The sequence below is a fragment of the Mugil cephalus genome, chromosome 11 (assembly GCF_022458985.1).
Source record: "Mugil cephalus isolate CIBA_MC_2020 chromosome 11, CIBA_Mcephalus_1.1, whole genome shotgun sequence".
NCBI classification, from domain to species: domain Eukaryota; kingdom Metazoa; phylum Chordata; class Actinopteri; order Mugiliformes; family Mugilidae; genus Mugil; species Mugil cephalus.
In genome coordinates this window covers 6,742,171-6,761,944 of record NC_061780.1, presented here as the reverse complement: position 1 = coordinate 6,761,944, position 19,774 = coordinate 6,742,171, and the positions used below count along the sequence as shown (strand labels likewise).

The window sequence follows — 19,774 nt, the reverse complement described above, 5'->3', positions numbered from 1 at the left end:
TTATTATTACCTGTAAACGGACATTTTCTAGTTGGCTCCTACAGTCAATGGATGGCGCAAAAGCGCGCTCTCGGACATGAATGCCCAATGACTCATTTTCCCATGAACCCTTTCGAGGTATACGTCGTTGTGCGTCAACTCCCCAGTCCCCCCACCATCACTGTTCTACAGAGGAAGAAAGGGGGAGACGGGCAACCTATATTGAACGCTGTAAGTGTAGTTTTTATATATATACCGAATATTGAAATACACATATATAGCTCCAGTCTCTGCCGGCGTGGCTGCTGATAACCTTCAAACTTGCCCCGGGTTTAGTTCTCACCAATATGAGCGGCAGCGGGCGGCCCAGGACCAGCTCATTCGCTGAGCCTCCCGGAGCTCCCGGACCTGCTGCAGCCGGAGCCGGATCGGCAGTAGCCGGCGGAAGCTCGGCAGGAAAAACTGGGGCTTCTCAAGCGAGTGGAAACAGCTCGACGAGCTTTGGAAATTTGAAACTGCCTAGTAAGTATTATTTTATGTTTCCATGGTTAGTGAAATGGCCATGTTACATGTAAAGACTCCGTCTGTGTGCTATTCTTAAATAACTGTTCGATTTTTGTAGCGAAGCTAACGTTAGCCAGCTAGCCGTTAGCTGGTTAGCCAACTGGAGTTAGCGCTCCAGCTAACAACTAGCTGTGTTTTCCATTAAGATCAAAAGGGCTTTTATCACACAGCTAACAGTATCCTTAGCTGCGCTAGTAAGCTTATAATTAAGCCGCTGATATTTCGACGTTTATTAACGAAATGTCATTTTTGTCGGCAGGATTATCCGAGCATTATTTTTGCCTTTAAACTCTGGTGTGGTGAGCTGCTCTACGCTCATCTCATATAATCGACATCAATATCTGATGTGGAAGCTAGCTAGCTTGCTAATATGATCAAAGAGTATTGAAAATCAGCTGGTCTAAGTTTTTAGTCGTCGTTCTCGATCCTGTCTGATCTTGTCATGGCATTTTTGCCATACTAAGGTGTCGGGTAAGACGATACATTATGTGGTAACCTGAATACATGGGAATTATGCTGAGCAAAAATAACCCATATCCTATAATACTGAGTTCGAATCAGCATTTATGTTTACTAGGCAGTAGATGTTGACCTCGCAATAACGTTACTGAGTTGCTCCCTGGATGGCTATAGTTAATCAGTTAAGTTAAGGTTTACTCCATTTCAGGGGATTTTTCAGATCAGAAAAGTGAGAATATAGTTTTGCAGCAGTGTCAGTCCCTCAGATGTATGAGCCCTTGGCTGCCTGTTTGCTTTAATTTTGGAGTGGTTGGCTGGAACACACTCAATCTCTATTGTCTGAATTTGATTAATAACTGATCCATACAAATGACAAAGAAAATGATAAGTTCAAGATAAAAGTAAACATAAATCGTTGTGTATCAGATCCTCAGACGACTTGGTTCCATGAAATATGTTCCTTTTACTGTAAAGAGTGACTTGTTCCCTTCTCCAGTTTTACAGTATCCCAACTTTTGTCATCAGGATCCGTGTATTCTGTGAAGTCAAAACTACGTCAACACTAAGTTGGCTAAATCTAAAATTATTTCTCCATCTCGAAACATTACTAAGTTCACCACCAAAACCAGACAGGGACAGAGTCAAAAACTCCACAATACTCTTTTTAAGTGGATGGTGAAAACAGAGCATTTTCTACAAGGTGCCATTTGCCTGCTTATGCTCTGTTCATACTAGCAGCAACAGAGCAACTGTTGAGCTGTGATAAATTTTTCAATGAAAGCCCACATATGAAATTGAAACCCAAGATGCAATACAAACCAATGTTGACACAATTGTTTTAATGCTCCAGCGAAAATGTCAACAAATCATATGTATTTGTTTTACCAGTTACCATTTTGATGTATGTAGGATACTGCCACTGTGGTTTGACATCAGCGTAGGGACTTGAACCTTAGTAGTTTTGATAGTTATAAACTGTTTAAGACTACTTGTCTTAAATATGTGCTGTTAGGACCGCATATGCTACTAAGATAGCAAGCAAACTGTTACTTATTCAAATTATGAGCGGTGAATAAAAGTGGTACAATACATTCATTATACCTTGCTATGGTTCATTGTGCTTTTATGTGTTTTAGGGTGTGTCATCCAGTGGCCCTATGGTCCTATCCAGATCAGATCATTTTGGTTTTCAGCTAGTCCCACTCCCAACTCTAGTTAGGCAAACAGATTCATGCTAAAAGCATAGTAAATTTGAGTATATCGAGATTCAAGGGGGTTGGAGTTACAGAAGAAAACATTTTAATGTATAACAAATTAATTTCACAAATTTATTCACACATAGGCCATCTTAGAGTCAATTTTTTTCCTAGTATATTTTCCTCCGTTGATTTCCAATTTGACCTTCTCTGTTTAAACCATTAATCTGTAGCTTTCTAATACTAGTTGTTGTGAAGACATAATGCAAGTTTTTCTGTGTGGAACCAACTAAGATCATGAACTACACTAGTTGGGAAGTAAACTGACCAACCACAGGCGAAGTCAACCATTATGTTTGTCATGTGACTCTGATTGACTTCTGGTTAGTCAAGGGATTTTCCATAGCTGAGCAGCAGAGGAAATATGTAGATGTATGCATCAAGAGCCTGTCCTGCCAGAAAATCAAATTTTGATGTGTAGTTATAATTTGTCACACAACTGCCTTTTGCATAAGACATTTAAAAGTGTACTTGTGTTTTACACTTGGAGGTGAGCCCCAAAGTTATGGAAGCAGAGATACAACTTTTCAAGTACTTACTTCTGAGCGCTTGCCACTACCGAGCAGTAATCTTAATAACTTAATAAATATTTGTTCCGACATTGATTTTTAGATCAGATGTTTTCTTCAGAACATTTTTAATGTCTAAAGCCAAATACTTTAGCCAATAAGATACATGATATTATGAAATTGACTGTTCAGTTGTTCAGGTCTCTTATAAAGTAGATCGAGTATGAAAATGTTACAGACTAAAAATATTAAGGTTGAACATAAAGAGGTTTTGTTGTAGTCATTCTCTCTATCCTCTCTATCTCTATCCTATTCATTTCCTCACAAACTGTAATGTACATACACTGACTTTATTAGCAGTGAGATTGTGGAGGTATTTTTTAATCTGAGACAATCATTTCCATTGCCCTCTTCTGCTCAAGGAGAGGCTATAGCATGATGCTACAGTGCTACATGCTGTGGCCCAGCTACTAACATGTAGTATGTGCTGACCCAGCTTGTCTGGGTGTAGTCTTTCTTTCTTTTCTTTTTTTCAGGCAGTCAATTCTCTGATGCAAATTAATCTTGATTTTAAATGCTCAGTATCAGTCCATAAAATTATATGCCATTTCTGTCCAGATTGGTTGACTGAAGCAAGTCTTGAAAGACAGAGCAATGCAATAAGTCTTCATCTTTGGGAGCTCTAAAACATGGCGAAAACTACAACCTCAAGCACCATCAATCATGAAAACTTTTTTTTAAATAATACTTTAAAAAGTATGATAACAGAAGAGCTGCACAAAACAAAAGCCACATGCAAGATGTACCGACTAGAGGTAGAATATTGAGGAAACACTTGAGTTTTTAAAAGATTTCTTTCACAAATAAGTACAGTTGTTCGAAAGTGACATATGTCATTAAACCATTGATAGCCAGTTAACCTGTGCCCACTGCATCAGACCAGTCCCTCATACTGGCATCAGTGCATCTGTGCCCAAATTATTATCAATTCTGTGATAAACGTGGCCAAAGCTATTCACTGACTGCTCATTTTTACATACATCATTCAGGATGCCATCATGCCAGAGCTGCTCCATATTAAATGTGCTCCCCTCAAATCTGAGTTGTTGAGTGTGGAAGTGATGCTGAAATAAAATATTTCAACACTGTGCAGGAACCTCATTGTGACTGTTCTCAAATGGGGATGTTTCCTACTGACCTGAGGGTAGGGATGATGTCTAGGCCAATCACATGGATATTCCACTGACTACCCTGTACCATTAACTTTAAAAACATCTTGCTGGAAAGTTTTAACAATAGAAAATATATACTCAGTAATCAGTCATTTGAATTTACAAGACCATTAAAATATTTTTCTTGGACCCTATTTGTTCATATATACAGACATGGCACTTACTAAAACCATGTGTTCTGTAAATCTTAATCTGAGAGACCAAAATGTTCCACTGTCTGACTCCATTCTGAAACTTGGAGACATACTAGAGACCAGGAGAGATCCTGTTCAGACAGGCAAAGTGAGCAAGCCAAGGAAATGGTAGCACCTCTGGGTGTGCTATTGTCCAAGCAATTTCATCACATGCTCTGACAAGCCTTCTGGCAGTGCGCCCCCTCTCTGCTGTTCTTCCCATCCTAGTGTCGTTGCTTCTGGTGCCCACTTGTCAAATCGGTCTTGACCCAACGCATGCATGGGTGTAAAACACAGAGCAGCTACTTGACCCTAACTTGAACTGTCAGATCTTAAGCATCTTAGTTTGCCTCATTTCCACAAGGTCCAATATTATCCCAAAAGTGAGTCTGTTCAGCCAGTTAATCTCACCTTAGATTCCTTCATGTAAAATCCTCTCCAAGTGTAATTTATTTAATGTGACCAGGGTGTAGTAGTTTACTCTTTCCAGTTCCCGAAGCCACTTAGTCCGCAACAGAGAAAACACTGAGTGGAAGCTTATTTGAGGTTTTAGATCATAATATCAGAACATGTGATCCAAAAGAAGCCACTATGCAACATCTACAGAGCTCGTCAGGTGGTTGAGAGCTTCAGAAACCCCCTTTCTCCACACATTTCTGAAGCTGCATTTAGCAACGGGTGTTGCTGTAACTTTCTGAAAACCTCTAATCCAATGTTCACCCCCACGTGAGGCCGTGATTGGCCAGCTTTGTGAATGGGCTGGTTATTAGTCGACTGAATAGACGATGTGTCATTACCATCTTTCATGCAACCTAGTTTTGATGATCAAGCATCTTGACTGACTTCCAAAATTGTGCTGTGATAGGCAGTTATTTGGCATGAATGAAGCACTCCCAATTAAAATGAACATTTTCTACATTGGATACGATATTTAGTAAATAATAATATGGAACTTGAGATATAATGGACTGCAAATACTTTTGTAGTCTCTGGTTTCTAGTAATTGCAGTGACAAGGGATTAATCTTGGATGTCATTTTCAAATGGGTCAAACTCAGGTTGGATGCGGGTTCATACATCTCATGCTTGTCTCCACCATGAAAGAGGTTTAGACTGGCTTCACACATGGTGCAGGGTGAAAATGTTTTATGAGTAGCTCACTACCAGCCAGCGCCGTGTGTCTGGGGATTCACCACATGCTGCTGGTCACGACTGTTAAGTGGAGGGGTGGGCTTGTTGATGTTTAGATTCTGTCTCGAGTGTTAGCCATTATCAATGGAAAAAAGGCTTTTTTTTTATCAATGAGGTTTGTATTGAGTAAGCGTTAATGAATGTAACTTGGATACGAAGCCTCATTTTTAATTTTATTATTATTATTATTATTTTTTTTATCAGGGTTAATTGTGTGACCGACCTCTGACGGATTGTTCTGTCTTTTACAGGAGACAGTGGCAAAGTGACGACGGTGGTAGCCACACCCGGCCAGGGCCCTGATCGCCCACAGGAAGTGTCCTACACAGACATAAAGGTTATAGGAAATGGCTCCTTCGGAGTGGTCTACCAGGCCCGTCTCATCGACAGCCAGGAGATGGTGGCGATTAAGAAAGTTCTCCAAGACAAGAGGTTTAAGGTACGTTTAACACACTCACCCAATCAGGTCACCGTGCCTCTGTTTTACACCCTCTGCATTTCATGTTGCCCTTTTCTTTTACGCACTGTAGAATAGGGAGCTGCAAATTATGAGGAAACTGGACCACTGCAACATTGTGAGGCTACGTTACTTCTTCTACTCGAGTGGAGAGAAGGTGTGTATGCACTGACATGGCATTTTACATTGTTTTCTCCTTATGAAGCACTTTGTGTCCACACCCAGGTATGCGTCAATGATGATTCATAGACATGTTTGAGACAAGTCGATCTTACCTTTTACTCAAGGGGTCCTAGCACTTAAGATGAATTGCTCAGATTAACATTATGGTTTCATATTTGTCTAAATTCAAACACATATTAAACCAGCTAGGCTTTTTTTAAATCTCAACACGAGCAACTAAAACTGGAGGGTATGACTTTAAGACGCACTGACAATCCAGTCAAACGTTTTTGTCCATAACGTTTGTATTATTGTGTAGAAAAACTGATATGCCCCTGTAATCCTCAGATCAGTCTTTATACAGTGGTGCTGTTTTCTTGATTACTTAGATTTTTTGTTTGTCTGTCACACCTAAATGTTTCAGTTCATCGAGCAAATTTAAATATTAGTCAAAGATAACACAAGTAAACACAAAATGTGTTTTTTTTAAATCAAGGGAGATGAAAACCCAAACCTCTTACTGTCAAACCTGTTCTCAGTGTTCTTCATCTTATATTTAAATTAGTTTAATGATCTGAAACGTTTAGGTGTGAAAACCAGCAAAAAATAAGACATCAGGACGGCTGCAAACACTTTTCACACCACTGTATGTACACTGCATTCAGTGGCCTAAATTTTATGGCATATCCAACACAGCAGGCCTAGTCCAGTAAGCTCATACACACAGGTTAGTGTATAACTCGGTGTATTTCACGTCTGTGTGGAGAGCTCACTTATGTGAAGTATTAACTTTCCTTTTGTTCGTCTTTATCAGAAAGATGAGGTGTATTTGAATCTGGTGCTGGATTTCGTCCCCGAGACGGTGTACAGGGTCGCTCGGCACTTCAACAAGGCCAAGACCACCATCCCCATCATCTATGTTAAGGTGAGTGGAGACGAGACCATTCACAGACAACATTACGGGACATTATAGTTCCTCTCATGGGCCATTTCCCTACCTCAAACTGCTGCTTATATCTCACTCTTCCTTTCTTTTCTGACATCTCTCCTTCCCCCAGTGACACACTTACACACATTATATGCCCGGGGTCTTTTCCCCCTCCGTGTCCCTTGAGTCTCATGTTTTTGCCATGTTCTCCATTTTCTCTCCCTCCCAAGCCTCTTGTCCTCTTACCCCTCCGCCCTCTCTTTGTCCATCATCTCTCATCCCTCTGTCATCTTGTCTGTCATCATTTTGTAATCTGGCCAGCCTGCTGTCACTGCATCATGTGGGTAATAATGATGGTAATGATGACAGTCATCATTTGTCATGTTAAGATGTTTAGTGTCTGCATTTCACAGACACATTAAATGGCAGACTGCAGACATTTTTTTTATTTTAGAATGACATCATGGACCTTGGATGTTTAGACAAAGGGCAAATATTAATTCAGGGAGTATCTTTACATACCTTCAGGGAGATTTGTTTTCCTCTCGTGTTATTTTGGTGTTGAAAAACACGACTGCAGGCGGCGTCAGGCACCACGCAGCTGCTTCTTTCAATACACACCTATACAGTACAGCCAGAAACAGAAGTAGGGCAAGTGTAGATGTGAGTGGCACATGATGAGAATCTGTGCAGACATGGAGACGCACGTGTGCCCTTGCCTTTGTAAGACACGATGCTCTGTGTTTATACTGCTCGTTAAAATAGATTTCATCAGTAACACAGTTCAGCTCTTCACAACCACTTTGGTTTGTTGCCCCTTTAAATGTAGCCATGTCCACTTATATATACTAAATAGACATACTGTACTAAAATTTGTGCAGCAGAACAATATTTTTCATTCTTTATTTTAAATAACCTGTGAAGCCTCATTTTTTAGTGATTATAATACTTCAGGCCTTAAGAAAAGTGGCTTATTTTCTCTCACCTGCTGTGGTAAATGTTTTTATATCCATTTACAGGGTGATGTTATGCATCTCTACATTAAAGAAGTGGTAGTGACAGTTTGTGTACTCAACAGCCTGCTAATCATATTTTTCTTGTCAGACCTGCTGACACTAGTCTTGACTGACTTAAAGTAATGAATATTTTTTATTGGCTTATCTACCCATCCATTCTCTGCTCGTGTCCAGGTCGCATTGAATTATGCTGCTGTGACATACTGACAAATAAGAAAATCTATATAAGATTTAGGGATGCACCGATACATCTGCTGAACATCGGTATCGGCCGATATTTGACTCATAAATTGCCATCGGTTATGTCATTTCTTTTGGCTGATGGCAGTGACTGATGTTTGTGTTTTGATTGGCGTGTCACACGAGCGTGCTAAAGAGAGGCCCTTTAACGCACCACTCCCGCATTCTCCTTAATCAGCTGAAACGAGATGTCAGTTGCGTGGCTGAACTTCACAGTCGCAGAAATGATTTTAACAAATCAAATCTCATAGCCGACCAAAAACTGACGACTGAAGAAAGTCCAAACCACCACCAGTAAGACTCTTTTAAGACGCTTTTATGGTACTGCCGGACATAGACTCAGTGACCTACGCATGTAGCCTCCGCCGTAGTGAGTCATTTATACTTGTGCCTCCTAAGTCTGACTCGCTCTGTGAAAACACCACCCAAACACTAGTCGGCGCCCGTGGGAAAAAAATGTCTGCAGACAATGTGTTTCAATGTTTTTAACGTGTTTTATTTTTCCAATGTTTTTACATTTACACATATGTTTATTTTCACAGAAAAATATGTCTTTAAAACCAATGAAATTATTTTGTTGGGCAATGTAATACTGACGATTTAATTGAGAATTAATTATAAGTAATTCAAAGTTGTTTTTAAGAAAAGAACTTTGTGGATTAAAGGTTGTATTAAATGTCAAATTGGCATTAAAGTACGTTTTAGTTTAATAAATTTCACTGATTGAATTTGTGTTGGGATGGTAGGATGACATTACGGTTCAGTAATGTGTAAATAACAAGGAAAAAAATCATCATCGGCCAAATTGTTATTTTAAACAACAGTATCGTCACAGATTTTCACAATCGGTTCATCCCCTAATAAAAATGCATGTGTTATTAAAAGGCCTTAACCTTTATCTAACTAAACAAACCTGCAGAAATGTTGATGCATTGAAGCCAGGGCACCTTCCATGAGTCATGAGAGAAGTGAACTCACCTGTGTCCTCAAATGCACTTTTGCTCCTTTTTTTTGGTATTTTTGAGTGAACTACTTAAACAATGTCAGACGTTTTGACAATCCTCTGCCCCCTCCCTCAGGTGTACATGTACCAGCTGTTCCGCAGTCTGGCTTATATCCATTCCCAGGGCGTGTGTCACAGAGACATCAAGCCTCAAAACCTCCTGGTGGACCCAGAGACGGCCATCCTCAAACTCTGTGACTTTGGCAGGTCAGTAACAGACTCATCTCTCTGTATTTGTCATTATCAGCCTTTTTATGCGAGAGTCTCTTTGTGAGTGTCTAGTTCACTGTCTGTGTGTGTGGATCCTTTCTGTTTTATGTTTCTGTTGCTTTCATGGTTTTGAATACAAAAACACACATAACTGGCACTCTCCTCCTAAACTGTTTCATTTTCTGCATTATGTCCCTCTTTTTAAATCATCTAGTGCTAAGCAGCTAGTTCGAGGGGAGCCCAATGTGTCCTATATTTGCTCGCGGTACTATCGTGCCCCAGAGCTCATATTTGGCGCCACTGACTACACGTCCAACATTGACATCTGGTCAGCCGGCTGCGTGCTGGCTGAGCTGCTACTGGGCCAGCCCATCTTCCCTGGAGACAGTGGTGTGGACCAACTAGTAGAGATCATCAAGGTACAATAAGTTTGTTGTTGACAGTGAAGGTGCTGTTAAACTGAAGAACGATACATCTGGAATGACAATGGAGACAGTTGTGATTGATATTAATGATTGGTAACGTTCACTCCTGTCTGCCAGGTTTTGGGGACACCCACGAGGGAGCAGATCCGCGAGATGAATCCTAACTACACAGAGTTCAAATTCCCACAGATCAAAGCACACCCTTGGACAAAGGTATGTTGTCATTAATGGATTATTCTTGTTTGGTTGCATTGTGGAGTGCTTACTTGATAGGAAAAAGGTTGAAAATAACTTATTGTGTGCTGCAGATTGATGAGTATATCTATGTCAGTGACTGGTGGCAGATCTGTCCCTTTCATCTAAAGAGTCACCAATAGATTAAGAGAAAATGCCTCTGCCCATTTATAAGTCTGATAAATCAGCAGAGTCAGAGTCATCTGTTTCCAACTTCACCATTTGTAGCAACAAAGAGGACACAACAATCTCATAACTGAAACCTTGTAATTGTGTGGTCAAATATCAGTGTGGGTTTTATACAGTCGGTGCTGGAATGTTTTGATTTTCATTCATTCTTATAAAACAATTCAAAACATTTCTTGTCATTCTACGTTGTTGCATTAACCTGATCCAGAATAATTAGCTTTGCGTTTTTGTTTTTAAAATACTTTCTACCCCTTTTTGAAATAAAAAGACAAATTTCTGCTGGGGCTGACTTTCATTTGTCAATGCAGAAACTAAACTTCTTTCTTTCTCCCTCCCTCCCTCCCTCCCATCAGGTGTTTAAGCCTCGTACCCCACCGGAGGCCATTGCCCTCTGCTCCCGACTGCTGGAATACACACCAGTGACCAGGCTGTCTCCCCTGGAGGCCTGCGCGCATGCTTTCTTCGACGAGCTGCGCCAGCCCAACACCCGCCTGCCCAGCGGAAGAGAACTGCCGCTCCTCTTCAACTTCAGCCCCGTCGGTCAGTTTACCCCTCTGTCGTTGCGTCTGTGTTGTCTGCTTTATTTTCACATATCTTCACATGGTTGTCCTTTGTTATGTTTTGCTCTCTCAGAGCTGTCTATCCAGCCCCAGCTGAACTCCACGCTCATTCCTCCTCACGCTCGTGCACAGACATCGCCTGCCTCACACGGTGCGTATGGCATTTTCCAGCTGTATCAGCACTATTAAATGTACTAAACTGCTAGCAACACATCATGTGGCTCATCCAGTGATCACACGTCTGGTGACAAACTGCTTGTTGTATTTTCAGGCCACGAGAACCTAACCAATCTCAGCCTCATTCTGAACTTTAGTCGTGACCCTTTTCTATGCTCTGATCCTGAGATTAGCCTCAGCTACAAACACTGAATTCTACTACACTGCTTGTCCCATCGTTAACGTGTTCTTCTTCTCTCCCCCTGCAGAGGGCAGCGTGTCAGACAGTACCACCCAGCCCAGCTCAGCACCCGGATCCATCAACAACAGCACCTGAGCATCCATCCATATTTTCTTTTTTTGTCTTCCCCATTGTCCTTTTCTTTCTGCTGCTCCTCTCCTTCTCAACCTTCGTTCTGGCTCCAAACCCTTAAAATAGAAAATAATTACTAGACAAACCCATATAAACACTCAGCGTTTCCCTGAATGTTAACCGTCTCAAATAAAAGCAATGCTTGCAGCACCTCAGGAAGCTGCAGGTTGTTTTAAGGACGTTTAGATAGCCGTGCTTGTGCTAAATGAGAGCAGCTGGTCTAGGTCCAGAATGGCCATTTTATGGCCCGTTAGATTAAAGAAACTTTACATTGGTTGAGTTGGATGTTTAGGAAATGAGCAGCGGGGTTGTACATGTCATGTGGATTTTCTGTATTATAATCAACAGTTGACTTTTATCCTTTTTAAGTTCCTTTTATTTGCATTAGCTACTTTTATGCGCAGCCATGGTTGAGATCCTGACTGGCTGAGGAGTTGAGATTGGGGGCAGGCCTGACTAATATTGACAATCATCCAAAGTAGGGTCAAAAATGCCACACTCATACTGCACGTAGTGTTGGATTGTACAGGACACTGTGTAGAGTAGTGCCGTTTCTGTCACTTTCTACCCTGATCTCTGCTCAACTTGTCCGCTCGTCACAGGGGCGGACACATATGAAGAATTAAAAAAAAAAAAAAAATACCAAACACATCAGCTCGATTTTGTCCTTTTTACATGGCGATTTTAAATTTTATCACAAAGGAGCGCGCCACAGCTTGTCTTTACCGTTTGTTCGTATTAGCTCCTCGTCTGCCTTTTATGTGAATGAGTGGGAGCTTTGCACGAACAGAGTGCACATTTTTTAGTTTCCTCATTATAAGCTCATGTCTTCATTGGTTAAGCTGGAAACCAAGTGTTTCATGTTAATTCTCAAGTGAGTATTGCACACCTCCAAAAGGGAGTAGAGGGAAGCGAAGGGGCGAGTTATGTGTAACGTCCGGTGGTTAGCATAAGGTCACACAGAGGGAGCTGTAGGCGTGGAGCTCCAGCTGCATCTAACATCACTTGTCATAAGCAGATGCTCATTAATTATGCCACTTTACAGTGTTACCTTTCATATCAGCTCGACTATGTTCAACAACATCAGGTGCAGGGATACTACTCTGTGCTTTCACTGCTCACTTGAGTCACAATTTCAAATTTGTTCAGGAAGACGACTGAATCATCTTTTTTTTTTTTTTTTTTTTTTTTTTTTTTTGGTTTGTGAGAGCGATTTGTTAAAACCCCTTTTCCCCAGACTGGCCTGCCTGTGACGTTCATATCATGTTCTTGTCCTGTTCTGATCTGGAGTGATTTACGCTGCGAGCAGTCCACTGTCAGCATCAGCTAGTTTACCTTCTTCCAACAAACACAAGTGCATGTAATGTCCAAGTTGACCGCACTATATTATTCCACTAATTTCAGTTATAATCTGACCAGAAATTATGCTCAAATCCCTGAAACCTGACAGCTTTTGGAGCCTTCCCATTCCTCCCTGTCTTTATTCATCCCTCTGCCTTCTGCTTCCCTCTGTCCTCCTTTTTTCACTGCTAAACTGTAAATATCAAGTACCTTTTATTTTATTTTGTTATTTTTTTTTGTTATTATTGTTATTATATTGTTGTTCTTGTATTATTTTTTTTTTTTTTCTTCTCTAGTAGACCGGCGCAGCAGCGGCCGGACTGTTTATCCTCAGTCGCAGTCTGTAAATACGTTTTCATTTCAGTCCCTGGATCAGGAGGGGAAAAACAGAACAAAATGTTTCATTTTTAATCTCTCTCCCTCCATTTCTCTCTTCATTGTTTTTCCTTTGTCCCCCCCACAATTGTTGTCATGACTGTTTTATTTATTGTATTGTGTTTTTTGGGGGGGTGGGGGGTGGGGAGGAGGAATATATTCCGTTGGGGTGGTAAATTTTTAGCTTTTTTTTTTGTTTTGTTTTGTTTTTTTAATTCTAGTTTTTAGTCCAGCAATGTTACATGCAAAACCATTTCACATCCAAGATACTGTACTCGGATCCAGACGACGGAGTTTGGTTTCCAAACGGTGGTTTTGTGTGTATGCAGATGCACATGTTAGCCAACAGGTGAACTCCAGTTTTCCATTTAACTTCAATGTGAAGGGAATGTTACAAGTGTCTGGATCTGTGGGGTCGAGGTGTTGGGAAGGAACGTGGATCACCTTGTGTGTGGGTGTGTGTGTGTGTCTGGAGGGAAGTGGAAAACAAGTGGAAAACAAATTTGTCTATCGACATGTATCATCTCCTTTGTCTGACTGTTTCCTGTTTTTGCTTAATGTGTATTGAGTGAGTGAAACAGGTTCAACCTGTTAGTCGAGTATGAATGCGGATGAGTTTCTTGCTGCTGCTGCAGGAATGTATGTGTGTTTGTGTGCTGGCGGATGTTATTCTCTGAACTGAAATGAAGAGCTGGCTAAATGTGCTATTTTAAAGTAGGTTTGTTTCATCTTCTGATCTGCCACATTCTGTTTTTAATTTCCTGTGACCCTTCTCTTTTATTACCCTTGTCGGAGGGTACAATGTCATCGTTGGGAACAGAACGGTTGGATAAAGGAGATGATGAAGAGGGAGGGATTGAGGGAGAGAGACAGTTTTTGTTTGTTGGTATAAATAATTAAGCTCATTAATAAAGTGATGAAACTGTTTCCTGTTCATGACTGAGCCAAGTTACAATTTACCAACACATTTGACTTGTATGTACAAAAAAAAATACTAATGCTACCTATAGTCTTTTGTCATGCAAGACTAGACTCATGTAAAGCTGTAGATGTTGTGTATTTTGTGTACTTCTACGCACAATATTATCTCATTTAGATCTAACTTTAATCCCTAGTAACCATAGCACTCCTGGTACTGGGAGCAGCTGCACATAGAGATCAAACCCAAATGTAGCCAAATTGGAAAGTTAATCCAAACAGGCCTCTTCTAAAACCTCTCAACTTTTTCTGCTAAGCATCTGTCATCATTCACAAACTATATCCTCTAAAAAGATCATACACTTGAATTGGCACCTTTCTGACACAAACTGAACATTTTAACAGTCGTGAAGTGGGATTAAGTGCAGGACATTTATTTAGAATGTGTTTGTTTTCAGTAGCGTACCGAATAAATTGATCTGTAAGAGTATACTGATCAGCCACAACATCTCTGACCACTGGCGGGTAAAGAAAATAACACTGATCATCTTGTTATCATGGCACCTGTCAGTGGGTGGTAAATATTAGGTAGCGGGAGAATATTTTTTCCTCAAAGTTAAAGTGTTAGAAGCAGGAAAAATGAGCAAATGAAAGGATATGAGCAGCTTTGACAAGGACTAGATTGTGATGGATAGGTGACTGGAGCAGGGCAGCTCCAAAAGCTGTAGCTCTTGTGGGGTGTTCAACTAAAAGTGGCCTTGATGCATGTAAGGAGAGAACGTTGGCCAGTGTGGTCCGATCCAACAAATTGCTAAATAAAATTTAGAACAACTGGATGTCCACGCTTACATCTGGCCAAGCGCTTGCAGTGGGCATCCAACTGGACCAATGGAAGAAGATGACCTAGTCTGATGAGTCACACTTTGTTGCAGGCCATGTACACATTTTCAGGTGAATGTATTCCCATTAACGGTATTATTCTGCAGAATAATGTGTCCTGCCACCTAGTAAAAGTTGCACAGGAATGGTTTGAGGACCACAGCAATGAGTTCAAGGTATTGACTTGGGCTCCAAATTCCCAGATCTCAATCCTACTACTCATCTGTGAGAAGTGCCTGAACAAGCAGGGGCCCTACCTTGTACCTTGCAAGACTTAAAGGATCTGCTGCTAACATCAATGTTGTAGTGGAGTCCATATCTCCATGGGTCAGGGCTGTTTTGGTGGCAGATATTAAGTAACGTTATGCCAGATTGAGGTATACTAGATTCTTACATGTCTGCAGTACACTTACAATTATAAGTATTATAATTATACTCAGAGTAGCTGCTCACATATATTTCATTTGAAGTGTGTATGACATTTTGTTTTGTGCTAATATGTTGCATATTTCATAAATTAATTTACACATGTGTAGCAGACTCATCATTGTTGCAGGGTTTCTATGTAAGCCCAGGCCTGTGGAACTTCATGGCCCACGGTTACCCCCGTTCTGAGTCCAAATACTGAGTATTGGAGCTGTTGGGGGCTACTAGCCATGCTGGAAGCTAAACTGCGTGACTGACACATTTCCACATGCTGCTGCTTTGCCTTATTGGATTCTCCTTTTTGGTCTTTATACATACCTTTCCTTTTTGCTTTGGCTTTGCCCTTTCTGCCCGTCTTTTCCATTCGCCCGTGGATCTCTGAGGGTTTTAACTGCTTTTCTCGCTTTTGTGTGTGTGTGTGTGTGTGTGTGTGTGTGTGTGCTTCGCTTTAGTAGCTCATATTAAAGCCATTTTGGGAAGGTTGTCTGTGCACAGCTAACCACGTTGGCCGTACTGCTTGGCCTCCACACAACTGTCAGTGCAGTGATAGATGTGTATTTGGTTCTTTTATATTTTAATGAAATTTAACTTTTAGTATAAAGTAGTACAAATAGAGGTTTAGGTTGATATCAAAATGTATTGATTTTTTTTATATATACATTTACTCGCTATTTTCAAAGTATACTGTCATCTAGGCCTTGATGGACATGTAAACTGAAAAAGCTATATTATTTCTCATAAAAATATCAAATTTAGTTCATGTTTAGGAGTCATTTCAGTGTATATGCAAAGCTCTTTAGGGCTTCCGTAGAGACAGGGACTCAGATTGTACCATTTTCGTGGAATAGCTCAGAGACCCTTCCCCGAGATGCCTCCACTGGTAAGTCTGAACCAGTTTTTAATGGCTGTGTGTGACAGTCGGCTCTTTTTTAATAATTTGTCTCTCAATAAAAACCGTTTTAACCGATGGAACTTCGTCTCCTGCCCATTTGTGAAACGAACCCGAGTGACGTTTAAGAACTGGTTCAGAATTAATAACTTAATCCCTGTCTGAAATTCCCAGGGTGGTGTTGTCGGATTGTTCATTGGGGCAGCAGAAAACCTCAGCCCCACACCTCGCTCTCGCTCGCCACACGTAGAGGTCAAAAATATTGCAACGATCAGCTGAAATGTGCTGTGATAGTCCAATATAAATGTAATTGTCTATCGAGCTGTATAAATGGTTTAACGAGCTCGAGAGACGAACACTTCACACGACGAAACGACTCAAATGAATGAGAGCAAACCGTGTGGACTACGTACTGTACTATACACCAATCGTGTATTCGTTATTTTAAATAATTCGACCCCATCTTAAAGAGGACATTCAGGCTTTGTTTTGCATCTTTAGTCTCGTCCCCGCGTCTCTGCATTTGTTACCATGGAAACCAACCCTAGGGTTTGTTTACTTCTTCTACACTGCGGTCGTGGTATGACGTCACGACAACGCATGTCCTTTGAACTTTGGCACCATAAACAGGTATAACACTCAGACCCAAGATTTATAATAACCTACTGATCCTTGTGGACATTAGAGAAAATACTTGCTTCAGCTGGAAACATTTGAAACACATCTTTTTACCTGAGCAAATGGCACGTTCATATTCAACGTCGTCTTCGGATGACAGCCTTGACATGGCAATCGCCAAGTTTTCTGTTATGAATGGTAAATACATAGCAGTGGAGCCCATTGGAGAAGGGAGCTTTGGCCAAGTGGTCCGCTCCGTTAAACTGTTCTCCTTGAAGAATGTAGCGGTCAAGATTACAAAGAAAGATCAAGCCCACGCTGCTGAAAAAGAAGCAGCTATTTCCAAAGAACTCAGCATCCTGGACGTGGACAGGTGCAATTTGGTGAAATTTTATGAATCATTTATGCACAACGGGTCCATGTGTCTAGTTATGGAAATGCTAGACATTGATTTATTTCACTTCATGTTAGAGAGGCATGGCAAGCCGCTGTGTTTGTTCGAAATCCGTGTTCTCTCTCAGCAGATGCTGGTGGCTCTGAATGCTCTGAAGAGCATTGGACTGGTGCATACAGACATTAAACCAGACAATTTCATGCTCGTTGATCATTTCAAAAAGCCCTTTAGGATAAAATTAATTGATTTTGGTTTAGCCCGGCGAGTTTCATCCCTAAAACCTGGTGCTCTCATTCAGCCTGTTGGTTACAGGGCCCCAGAGGTCATCCTGGGCCTCCCACTAAATGAGGCTGTGGATATGTGGGCTCTTGGCTGTGTGGTGAGTTTCCTGTACCTGTGCCGGCATCTTTATCCTATCACGACTAATTTTGATGTCGTTAAACACATTGTGCAAATAAATGGTTGGCCAGGTGACCACCTACTGGATGCTGGGCTGCACACTAACATATATTTCAAGGGGAAAAAACAAGAAAAGAAGACCCTGCGTACACAGGCTCAATATGACACTGCAACTGGCGCTGAAACCAGGCGGCATGAAACCCCACACTGTAAGTACAGTTGTTTGGAAGATATAGCCAATTTCCACCCAGCGCCATTATCAAAATGTGAGAAAGAGGACACAAAAAGATTTTTAAGCCTCCTGAAAAGGATGCTATATGTGGATCCCGCTAAAAGAATCACACCTATTCAAGGTCTTGGGCATCAGTTTATTACCATGAGAAACCTTCCTGAAGACACTAATAATTATGTAAAATGGTCCCGCCACAGAATGAGCGTTTGCCCATCTCTGGACCCAAACACTGAAATCCGCAACTTTGTAACTTCCAGCGAAGTCTCTGTTGATGGTGCCCTCAGCCCAACCTCAAAGCCCAGACTGTCAACAGTCCGTCGTCTGGATGGTCCAAAGAACACTGCTTCACCTACCCATTTTCCTGGTACGGCAAGTAATACAAAAAAGCCCAAACACAGCAGAACACCAAGCCAGACAATCCCTGGAGGTAATCCCAACAAACCCAGCTATCGAGATCATGAACCCAACTCTAGTAATAATGTAGAAAACTCATGCTGCGTCACAGTCAAAACCCGAAAGGCAGTACTGAAAAGGATTGGAAATTTCTTCTCTAGGATGGGGAGGTACGTGTGCTGCTGGTCTGCACCTAGAGTGGCACCCTGAAAGAATCTTAAGCAGTAGCATAAGCCTTTCAGAAAGAAGGTCGTCACACCTCACATTAATTTCACAGAGTTACCATAGCTCTAACTGCTGTCATCAGACACAAGTTGATGACATAGGCTCACATGACACGCTCGACGTACTCGCATCATACTCATCATATGAGAAGAAAAAAAGACATGAATATTGAAAATGAAACTAGAGAGAAAACTCAAACAGCTGAACAATTCTATTGCAAATAACCCATCAGAAGCTACACACAATGAACTAAGAGAGGTTAAAATCCAATTCGACTAAATATTTAACAAAATATCAATTTGAAAAAAATGTCCCCCATGTGCCCTTAGGAGCTCCGTATAAACCAGATGCATCAGAAATTGATTATTTTTTAGTCAATCTCAACCTTCCCAAAATGACAACTGATCAAGCAAATATCCTGGACAAACCACTCACACAAGATGAATACTTAAAGGCAAATGCCGAACTATAAAAAAACCTGGCTTGGACGGCCCCCCTGCTGAATTTCTGGGACACTATTTGACCACTATTAATGAAAATGTGCCAAGAAATTACTACCGAAGCCAGACAAAGACCTGACACAATGTTCCAGTTACTGGCCACTAACACTATCACTATCAACACAGATGTTAAAATAATAAGCAAAGCCCCACATCGAAAAAGTAATCCCTCATATAATACATCCTGCATGTTCTCTCTTTGTCTGTGTGGGTTTTCTCCGGGTACTCCGGTTTCATCCCACCCTTCAAAGACATGCTTGGTGAGTTAATTGGGGACTCTAAATTGCCCATAGGAGTGCAAATGGTTGTTTGCAGGAGCCCCAAAAGACAGGTTTAAAAAGGAGAAAATTATTAAACCATCATCATAAAAACTATAAAATTTGAATAGAATAATAAAATATAGTAGTAAAATAAGTGATGTTCGTGTTGTTTTCACTTGATTTCGGCAGTAAAGGTTCCTCTAATCAAAAGGTCAATAGTATTGGCCAGTCCTTTGTTCTTACTCAAGCATGTTAACCCACCTTTTAATTTGGTCACTGGTTCTGTTACTGACTGTATTTCAAACCTCAAAACCTATTCATTTAGTCACTTTATTTTCTTGTTTCAATATGTGCTGCTATGTTTTACAAAAAAACAAAACAAAAAAAAAACATAAAAACTTGCTCTTTTCATTATTTTTAGGGGATTATCTTAATTTATTTTGAGTTTATTTAACTTTCTTTATTGTTAAAAGAATTTTATTTATTTATGATGGGGTCCCAATGTGATTTTTTTTTTCATTGGACCCAAAATTCCTGGCAGTGTATGTTAGCCCTGCGATAGACTGGCGACCTGTCCAGGATGTACCCCACCTCTTACCCAGTGACAGCT

General features: G+C 40.8%; 1 protein-coding gene across 3 annotated transcripts; it reads left to right on the top strand.

Moving 5' to 3' along the window:
• Positions 1-65: 65 nt before the first annotated feature.
• On the top strand, positions 66-13,958 carry gsk3ab (glycogen synthase kinase 3 alpha b). 3 transcript variants are annotated; one of them, XM_047598351.1, is made up of 11 exons: positions 71-210; positions 316-501; positions 5,614-5,801; positions 5,893-5,976; positions 6,796-6,906; positions 9,245-9,375; positions 9,593-9,797; positions 9,921-10,016; positions 10,580-10,766; positions 10,860-10,937; positions 11,212-13,958. In XM_047598351.1, the coding sequence occupies exons 1-11, from the start codon at positions 81-83 to the stop codon at positions 11,277-11,279; spliced, it is 1,464 nt and encodes a 487-aa protein (XP_047454307.1). In that variant the 5' UTR covers positions 71-80; the 3' UTR covers positions 11,280-13,958. The 3 variants fall into 3 exon arrangements, with proteins under 3 accessions (XP_047454308.1, XP_047454307.1, XP_047454309.1); XM_047598352.1 differs by lacking the exon at positions 10,860-10,937 and having other exon boundaries at positions 66-210; XM_047598353.1 differs by having other exon boundaries at positions 139-501.
• The last annotated feature ends 5,816 nt before the right edge of the window (positions 13,959-19,774 follow it).

Excerpts from the sequence above, each read along its gene's own strand:
- gsk3ab (XM_047598351.1), top strand. The coding sequence starts at position 81 with ATGCCCAATGACTCATTTTCCCATGAACCCTTTCGAGGTATACGTCGT. Across the intron at positions 502-5,613 it reads TGGAAATTTGAAACTGCCTA|GAGACAGTGGCAAAGTGACG; the intron begins GTAAGTATTATT and ends TGTCTTTTACAG. Across the intron at positions 10,017-10,579 it reads AAGCACACCCTTGGACAAAG|GTGTTTAAGCCTCGTACCCC; the intron begins GTATGTTGTCAT and ends CCCTCCCATCAG.